The sequence below is a fragment of the Osmia bicornis genome, chromosome 8, assembly GCF_907164935.1.
Source record: "Osmia bicornis bicornis chromosome 8, iOsmBic2.1, whole genome shotgun sequence".
Lineage (NCBI taxonomy): Eukaryota > Metazoa > Arthropoda > Insecta > Hymenoptera > Megachilidae > Osmia > Osmia bicornis.
Window position 1 is genome coordinate 8,507,462 of NC_060223.1, and position 10,264 is coordinate 8,517,725.

A 10,264-nucleotide genomic window follows, 5' to 3' on the forward strand; every position below is an offset into this window, starting at 1 on the left:
AATCCAGGAAAGGAATTATATAATTATGAATTTCATTTGAATTTAAAGAAAATTCTTGGCAAAAAAAATATTTTATTGCACTTATCAAGAATTATACAGAATCAATTTAAATAATATGAGGGCTATAAAATAGAAACAATAGCGCATCTAGATTGGCCGGTGCGGAAAACGGTTGAGGACATTGACGATCGTGCTTTTTCGAACGCGAACATTACGTGGTGCGTTATTTTGTCGGCGAGACAGCTTTTAACAGTATCAGAATACAGTCGTGATCCGAAAGGAACGCATGTCCTCCGCCTTTAAATTTCCATCAGTCTCCTGCGTCTCAGCATTTTCATTTAAATCCGTTCTCTTTGCTATACTGTAAGAGGGAAACCGTTGATTACGTGATTGAAGTATTAATTATCGTGATTGTGATTTAATTAGCCTCAGTGATCGTACAGATTTTAATTGCTTGTAATGACAATAGTGATGAAGATCAAAAACAATAAAGTGGTATATTTCAATATAGGTGAGTGCTATCGAATGTTCAAAAGTATTTTTCATATTTTTTGTAAAAAAATCGGTTCATTTCTTTTTGGTGAAACGTGACACGTGCACGTGGAACACGCATGGACAAGTGTACAATGTATGCGAACTTGAATTGTGCATAACGTGATACAGATTCAATGATTTATTTTTCTTTTCTCTCACTGATGCAGAGATTTCATTTCAATTGCATTTAGTGAAATATTGCATTCTACAAAGGTTATTTTTTTTTTCATCGTCGATGAAATTTCATAAATTGTATAAAATGCAATTTCTACGATAACGAGACGGGATAAAAACGATAGAGTTCAGATAACACACACATACACACTGTTCGTGATCGTGTCGTAATCATAAGCGGATCGTCGTTTCGTGGTTTCGTCAAAATCTGCCTAACGCGTCGCGGCCGCGTCCTTATATCGTCGTAACAATCGAATATTCTCGACGTTTCTTTTTTTTTAATTTTACTCATTAGGGTAAACAGATTTTTACGCCCGTTGCTCGTTTTTGCAGACGCTGACGTTGCCTATTTGGCAACGATACGTGTAAATATTTCCGCGATCACACCGTTGTTGTCTCTCATGCATGGGTGGAGGAGAGTTCACGAACATCGATCAGCTGTTTCGAATTTAACATATCCGTGAACATTATTAACGCCTGCCTCCTACACTATTTATTTGTTAATATAACATAATGGAAGGATACATTTTATTATTAAATAATTATGTTAATAAATGAATGTATTATTTAAATACTAATTAGATTTCGTAAGTTCCTCTCGAAACTTCATTTTTCAATTCAAAGGAACAAACGAATGGTTGAAACATAAGTAAATGTATAATAAAACTGACTATTTTATGTCCAATTACGAGAGAATTAAGAGGGAACATGCAATCGTGATGCCGGTCTTTTAAACAGAAACGGAAATCGTGCGGGACACGAGTTATCGTGTTATTTAATCCCAATGGGGATCGTTTAGTTTCTTGGTACGATCTTGAAACAAACAATTCTCGTAACCGTCGATGGCAAACTATAAACTTGAATGTTTTATACCATTTTGTACCGTTTTCTATCTCTGTTTGCCCAAGGATTATTTGAACTCGTTAACTAAATCGCTTTTCAACCAGATAAAAGTTACAATAAAATTTGAGTAAAATAAAAATCGTCGAAGAGAGAAAATGGAACGTAGCAATTATGTATGAAAGCCATTGTAAAGCCATTTAAATTAATAAGTTGCGCATAACCATTGACGTTGTACAAGTTGAACGATTTTAATTTACCAATGCAAATATCTCTTGAATTTTACACCTTCCTCCCCGTATTACTAATTAATATTAATTACTAATAACGTTCGCGATCGTTTATTCGTATATTCAGCGCCGAAATTAAAAGGGCGACCAAGGAGGAAGCGTAAAAAGCGCAGCGCATCGCCTGGCGAGTCGAGCAACGAAAGCGAAGCCTCAGTTGCGTCTACCTCGAAGAGTGCACCATCGACGAATTCGAGCATGGTGGTGCAGGGCGTTGGTAGGCCACCATCGTCGGCTGTTCGACGTAGCGAGCGGAAAACAAGCGCGGAGGAGAAGAAGTTCCTGACGGACGTCCAGACTTTCATGAACTCGCGGGGTACGCCTGTCGGAACGATGCCACTGCTGGGCTACAGGCAGAGTCAGTATCTGAGTCATTTTTTTTTTTTTTACAAACCAATTGGCCACCACCTGTAGACGCGCTTTTCTTAACACTTTGCTTGAATCTGATTAAATTTAAACGACGATCGCAATCGGTACTGCTTCGAAGCTGACATACAGCAGTGTTTCCTTTTGACTGACACGCTTCTCACGATAATCGTATCGCTAGAACGACTACACAGAAGCGTCCAAGTAACGATGATAATGTTACTTTTGCAGTCGACCTCTTCCTGTTTTACACGAAGGTGCAACAGTTGGGTGGTTACGACTCGGTCAGCGCGGGCCGGTTATGGAAGACCGTCTACGACGATATCGGTGGTAACACGGGATCCACCAGTGCCGCGACAATCACTCGTCGGCATTACGAAAGGTAAGAACTCGATTACGAAAGGGGTAGCTAAGGTAAATAAATAATGTTCGATAATTGGGTTTGATCGGTGTACTTTGTGCGAACAGGTTACTGTTGCCTTACGAGAGGTACCAAAAGGGCGACGATGCAAAAGTTAAATTGACTCATGTAAGACGCGCGAAAAGTAACAGCGGGTCCGAAGAGTCCGAGGAGGTGAAGCAAGAACCGGGCGAACCGTATCCACCGGAAACGCCTCCGCCTATGGAAACGAACCTTCCCGCTGTAACTTCTCCTCTTCAACCAATTATATCTGCAACGGTAAGTATCGCGAGTTGGGATAATTAACCGGGCGATCGAATGTAAGTGAAAAATAAATTTCATTGTTGCAGCCCTTCCTTCCGGGTGAGAAACCGAAGACGGAAACTAGCAAGACGTCGTCGTTACGTAGCGTACGAGTGAAACCAGAACGATTGAAGTCGTTAAACACGATAATCGCGAACAGTACGTCGTCGCCCAGCCAGCAAACGAACCAACTGCCAAGCCCGCCACCTTCCTCGAACACGTCGATCTCGACGCCGAACAGTACACCCTCCACTACGCCGACGAACGGTACCGGAGGTCAGAGCGTTCTAGAGAGGCAATTGAACAGCCCTCTGATATCGCAACAAGTACCACCGTCGTGTTCTCCACCGGGTCTACCGGTCACCACGGTAGCGACAAATGCCTCTACGGTCGTTACCTTGACTCCGCCACCCGAGAAGGATATGAAGGAACTGAAATTAGACTCTAAACAAACCACCCTGCTGGCACAGGGTAAGGAGAACATACCGTTATTCGGTGAGAAGTCTATATTCGCCGAGAAGGCGATAGTGCCTCCTAGATCGCCAGAGGTGATCGATCTCGAGACGGAGAGCGACACTAGTAGGGACAAAATAATCATTCCCAGTTTCAAGAAACGCAAGCTCGAGATACTTCGCGAGGGTGGTCTCGAAGTCACTGCCGTTGACTTGGACACGCGGCCGAGCGTGATCCAAAGCAATCCTCCGGCTCCAGCGACCATGAAGTCCGAGGAAAAGCCGCCAATATCTTATCCGCTTCCAGTCACGCCTAACTCCATTCCCAAATTGATTTCCGTCACCGTGACACCGGACATCGGGCACATGTTGTCGTCGCCCCAAGAGCATCAGCATTCTCATCACCAAGCACGATTACAGACGCAGAGCAAACCGCCCCCTGTTCATCACAGTAATAATAATAATGTAACGACGAATAATAATAACAAGAATAATAACGCGGTGAACAGTCGCGTGATAAATCTCGGCACTTCAAACAACTCGGCGTTGTTGCAATTGTACGCGAACGCGAACGTACCACCACCTAGGTCGTCGACGGTGCCTCGTCGATTCGCGTGGCCGAGTCACCTCAGCCACGACGTCGTTCCACCCAGGGTGACACAGTCCAGGTCGATATTCGCACACAACGAAAAGATGGTTTACGGTGACCCGAAAGATATTCTCATCCCTCCAAAGTATCGTCCATCGTTGCAGCGTTTGCAACTCCAGCTGCAACAGATGCACGTGAACCACGAGTCAACGCACACCGGGGTCCTCGACCTGACCCAGAGGTCGAACGACAAGCCGGTATTCCCGAGGCCGAGCCTAGAAATAGTGAAAGTACCTGTAGTGCCGAGGCCTAATCCGTTGAACTTGGAGATGAGGAACTCGTCGGCGATCAAAGAGAAACCAACAGACTACTCGAAACGAAGTACCTTCCCCGGTTACCAGAACGTGCTTGATGGTCGAACGATGGCTTCGAACAACCTGGAGATCACGATCGTCAGTCCGAAACAGAAACATAGTCATATGAACGGGCCGACGTCGCACATGCGGGTACCGAGTCCGTCTAGGAACAACGTGGTACCCGCTCAGAGAAGGCAACACGCGAACGGCAAGTATACGACGAGGAGCGAGCCAGTTTCACCGTACACGCCGAGGAAACCGAGTCACCCCGTTATACCTAACGTACCTAATCTGAACCATTTGAACTGCGTCAATTCGTATCCAAGGATGGCGACGATGCAACAGCAGAACACCATCGACAGGAGAAAAAACGCGGATATGAGCGGTAGTAGAGAGCATCATCAGCATCAGCACCAGTACCAGCATCAGCATCATCAGCAGCGTCGAATCAGCGAAGGCGACAAGGCGTTGATGAATCAGCAGCAACAACAACAACAACACCAGCAACAGCACCAACCACAGCAACAGCAACCGGATGTCAGGCAATCGGATGCCGGCAGACGGCACAGTGTTCCAAGCATACCGTCGGGTTTCGTTCCTGCTGTACCGCAAAACAATCATCCAGCCTACGTTCCCCAACTGCCAAACACACCCGGCAAGTTCCTACCGATTCTTGACCCAATGTACTATTCCGCCTTCTACAACGGTTTGTTCCCGCCGCCGCCGATTCCGCCCACGGCTGCTACCTCCGCCTTTCTACCGCCAGAGTTCAGCGCGTACTACAAAGAACTACTTGCTTCCTCGCAACCAAGACTGGGGATGACGGGACAGCATCAGCCGGCTGTACCGACGTCTAAATAGACAATTGTGCGATCTCATGCGTGTTTTAGGGTGTCCACCTCTGCGTTTTAGCCAAGTAACGGTGGTTTAATTACACAATTTCTAAAGACATAAGATCCGTCGGATTTCCTCGCTACGAATTCGTATTTTCCGAGGACTTGTTCGTTCTTGCGTCGAGACGGATCGGTGAAACGACACGAGTGGATCCTCCGTGTATTTACGTGATCGTTTTAAGGATCTTTCGGTTTGAATCTTTAATCCTTGCGCACCGTTCGGGTCAAACATTTAATCTACCAGAAATCTATTAACACGTTCGCTACTCTAGCACCCGATACCGAGTGTGCTGATTTTAATTCAAAGGTCTTTTTTTGTGATACGAGTGTAAGAAACATTTGAGCGGTACCCAAGGGTTAATCGAATTCCAATGAAATTCGATTAGCGTACACGCGCATATCTGACTACGCTGTCGCCTATGCTGTTTTTCTAGTTTCGTAGGTTTCTTTTTGTTCTTGTGTTATTTTTTGATACTATCGCGACAGTGTTTGTTCTTTTTTTTCTTTTTTTTTTTTTTTGTTTCACATTCCTAGTAGCTGCAATAGAGGCACGTGCTCTGTTATGTATCATCGACATCAGGCGCTAAATTTTGTTCAACTGTATCATTCTTGCGGCTAATTGACATGCCCATGGAAATTAGTCAGCCTCCTGGGTGAAAAATCGTCGACCCGGCAGTATGTGATCACGACTAATGCACCGCTGATTCTAAGTCAATGTTTATTGCAACAATATTGATATCCATTCAGTATTCAATTTCTCTTCGATTTCATTCACAGTTTATATACAGGGGGTTGGGTTAGGGATGGGCATATTTGAGGAGGTGGTGGTCGAGATTATCCCGAACAATTTTCTCCTTTATCAAAATTTTCTGTGAGTCTTAGTTTTTGAATTATTATTGAAAAACATCGAGTGATCAAAGGCGTGTGCCATTCGCGCTGTGATTGATCAATGTTTTTTCACTAATAACTCGGAAACCAAATCTTTTCGAGAATTTTGGTAAAGAAGAAAATTGTTCAGGATAATCCCCTTCAAAGGACACCCACCCAGAACCGAACTCCGTGCATACAAGAAAAAGTACACTGATTGTCGTTGCGTGCTACTGCTGCCGTGATTATGCAATAAATTAGGTGATAATTTTTTATACGTAACAATAATACACGATGCTTCGTCGTAAGTCGAAACGAACGAGCGACTTTTTTCGCGTGTAACTTTCGTTCTTTTCTTTCTTTTTTTTTTTATATACATTTCGAAGAGAGATATTCGACGCTGTTAGAGAGAATAAAAAAAAACAATGAACGTACTAAAGCACTGTGATAACGATCAAGAAAAAAAGGGAAGAATACAGTTGACTTCTTTTTTTTCATACGTAAAGGAAAAAATACGACTTTTTTTCTACGTTTGTTCTTCACGAACCTTACGCGTATAGCCGCAACGTCGAATACAAGGGAATAATCGAATCGAAATAATAATTTTTTTTTTATATTTCTTTGTTTTTTAATTTTTAAAAAAAGTCTACGAGAGAAGTTGATCCGTTTCACCGTCGTAGGTCAGAATTCCTTCGTTTCGAACGTGCGATGTGATAACTAAAATAAAAATATATATATATACATAAAGAATAAATAAATAAAGAAAATATATATATGTATATGTGTATATGCGAGATCTTTAGCCGACGGATCGTAAAAACGTATAATTGTTTATTGTATAACGATCACACAATTCTTACGTAGTAATGATCGCGAAAACCCTAATTCTATTGTAATAAGTTTAGTTAAAACAATCAACAAAAAACCATTTTCATCGTACCAACACGTACATACACCACTACAAGAAAAGTACACACTGATCTTTAGTAGTCAGCTGTTAAACGAAATAAGTGCACGCAGAAAAAAAAAACGGTGTAATAGCAACGAGACACATTGTACATAATGTATATAATCAACGTATTCGTTAAGCTAGATAAATCCACCCCCACACACCCTCAACACACCCTTACTACGAATTCCTCTTGCATTATATCTTTCAACATTACGATAAAGAAAAGCGTTTAAGATTTAGTGAAATGTGTACAGGCTGTCTTATTTGAATGGCCAACGATGATCGCATTGCTGAGTCAAGTTTCTTGAGGTGCAAACTTGATATTTTCTACCAATATTTCTAAGACACCTTGTACATTCAATCTTCCTTAGGTAGATTGGGACATTTACATCCAAGTATAATTTTTGCACTGTTTAATTTTTCAAAAAATCAAGTGTTTCTTTTTTTTTAAACTATCTGCATCTAATATAGAGGGTGTTTCATTTGTCATCACCTTGAGTATCTCTGTTGTTGTTGAACGTATTAAAAATATTATTAGTAACAATTATATGATTCTAAGAGGTACGCGAAGTGTTATAAAACTACAAAGATATTCAAAGTGACCACCATAAATAAAACCCTTGCGAATAAAAGATTTCTTTTTCTAAACAGTGATCGAACATCGTTGGCCATCGACGATTCTGGTATGAAATAAATAAGAAAACTAAAAATGACGTGAGAGAAGAAACACCGATGGGTGTATCGATGTTAAGCGTAGACATATTCATAGAATTTGTTCGTTTTAGGATACTCTGATAACAGGAAAATCACAAAAATAAAATGTCAGATAACGTTTCAAGCATTCGTAATCCTAAGACGTGTACAAGAGTGTGAAAGATGGGAGGAGATCCTTCGCTGGGATCGTTCTTAGTAAAATCAGATTTCTAATATCGATGTCTTTCAAAAAAAATAAGTTGTTCATGTTTGGAGGTTCATTTACGAAAGAAAAAGAAGAGAAAGAAAGGGAGAGGAACGTGTGTGTGAAGTGTAGAGTTGTTTGCTAACTTATGATCGCGGTTTTTCATAAAGAGCTCCTCACCCGGCGCGTTCAAAAATTTCAAGTTAATTTAATTTTTCATTTGAATTTTTGGTGCTGATACCAGGCATTTGCGTCATTCTTAATTAGAAATATTATTGATATTCATATCATTATTAATAGTATTTGTATTCATTTCAACGCGTTAATTTGATCGTTTCAATATGAAAGAAGAAAAATGATTGATTACAGAAAAATTTCTTTTTCTTTTCTTTTCAAATATTCCATCGATCGTATGGTGCTATGTTGTAAAATATATCTAACGAAGCTTTTCCGTTTTATTTTTGTGCTTTTACTTTCGTTGACAAAAGAAAAACCGTCGGGAATCAGCGGAGACCGTGAACGATACGAAAGAACTACGATCTTAAGGTGTAGATCATCACGTCCAAGTCTGATGAATCGTAAAAGAAAAAAAGACTTCTGATTTTAAAACGTATGCGTGTAAACGTCGTGGTTCGTTGTGTGAAAATCGCGGGAAAAAGGAAGAGTTTCTTTTTCTCTTCGAAACGCGGCAAAGACGAACGAAAAAAAAAAGGGTGGAAGACAACAAAGTGAAGGGCTTGTGCGAGAATACGTGCCATAAAACTGCTTAGATAGTGACTTTGAAAATCGAACGATAACGATGGTCGTTTGTATGTGCTTTTAAACGAGCCCTTTATCGACTAGAAGAGACTCTAATAATGTGTAGTAAAAAAATTTCAGCGAGAAATGAAACAAAAAAAAAAAGAAAAAAAGAAAGAAAGCAACCATCGCAAGTGCAAAATTCCAATACGGAAGTTTTAATTTCTTTTTTTTTTGTTTTGTTACCGTGAATTGTTTATTTTGACGTCGAAAATAGAGCGAAGTATATTGGACGAAATGAGTGTGAACGAGTGTACGTGTACGGATGCGCGACTGTGTAAGAAAAAAAAGTAATTACAGAATGATTAATATTCGATGAAAGAAAGAAAAAGTTTATGTTCGTTTATTTTTTCTTTTGTTCTTCTTTGTGCGAGTTTCTCTTCATTTTTTGTACGTATAGAAGTGACTTTTTAGCGTAACCTTCGTTTCCCGATTTAATGATAATGATAATAATAATAATAATGATAATAATAATGATTATTATTACGATACAAATATTTTTTATTATATGGGCATTTCAGTTCCTAACATTGGAAATAAAACATCTACTATGAACGATTTTCTTATTGTTCGAACTCGAGCAAGCGTAAAAATGCGATACATATCGAAAGATTCGCGTGGTTATAAGATCGCTACCATTCTAGGTAAGTAAATTTTAAACAAAAAGGAAATAATTAGCGTGCTTATTTAAAAATGCATTTTAAGGCGATGTAAGCGTCAGTGATTACAGATCTAACAAGATCAGAGATTTCTTTGCTTTCAAGAGGTTTTCTTGCAACCCCTGTAACCCTTATAATAAATATATTATAAAACATATATTTATGGCAACTGGTTCGAGTAAAGGATAGTCTCGTGAGCTTATTTAGTAAGCAAAAAAAAATTAATAAGGTAAGTTAAATAACCACCGGAAATAAATTAGAGGACAATTATTATACTGGTTGTGCCTTCTAGGTACGGGTCTGATTTCATTCTGGGGTGTCTGGGACCCCGAAGCACTGGTAGCGCTCCGTGTATACCCACCTGTTTCTATCCAGGGGTGTCTAGGACCCCGAAGCACTACTGATGGCGCTCTGTGCATATCAAGGCATACATATACACTTATTTTATTTTCTGCGTTCATTTAATTTGCTGTAATTATCTTCTTAGCTTATTGAATAAACACCTGAAGCGAACGAACGTGTTGATTTTATTACTTCCGTCTGCACCCTTATATCACTGCATTCCTTACATCCCCGTAACCCTTTCTTCTCAGTATTCCTAACATCTCTGCATTCTTTTCATCCCTACATTCTTTTCATCTCCACATTCTTCTCATCCCTACATTCTTTTCATCCCTACATTCCTTACATCGCTTCATCCCCTATATCCCTACATACCTTACATCTCTTTATCTCTTATATCCCGACATTCCTTACATCTCTTCATCCCTTACATCCCTACATTCCTTACATCTCTTCATCCCTTACATCCCTGCATTCCTCACATCTCTACATCCCTTACATCTCTGCATTCCTCACATTCCTGCCTTCTTTATATCCCAACATCTCTTACATCC

The 10,264-nt window shown here is 40.4% G+C and overlaps 1 protein-coding gene across 2 annotated transcripts in view; it reads left to right on the forward strand.

The window, feature by feature from the left end:
- LOC114873750 overlaps positions 1–9,264 on the forward strand; it is a 100,637-nt gene extending 91,373 nt beyond the window's left edge. For both annotated transcript variants that reach the window (XM_029182396.2, XM_029182395.2), the window contains exons 4-7: positions 1,906–2,193; positions 2,433–2,583; positions 2,670–2,880; positions 2,952–9,264. In XM_029182396.2, the coding sequence (XP_029038229.2) occupies positions 1,906–2,193; positions 2,433–2,583; positions 2,670–2,880; positions 2,952–5,162 (2,861 nt within the window). In that variant the 3' untranslated portion in view covers positions 5,163–9,264. The remainder of the gene's footprint in view (positions 1–1,905; positions 2,194–2,432; positions 2,584–2,669; positions 2,881–2,951) is intronic.
- Positions 9,265–10,264: the final 1,000 nt, after the last annotated feature.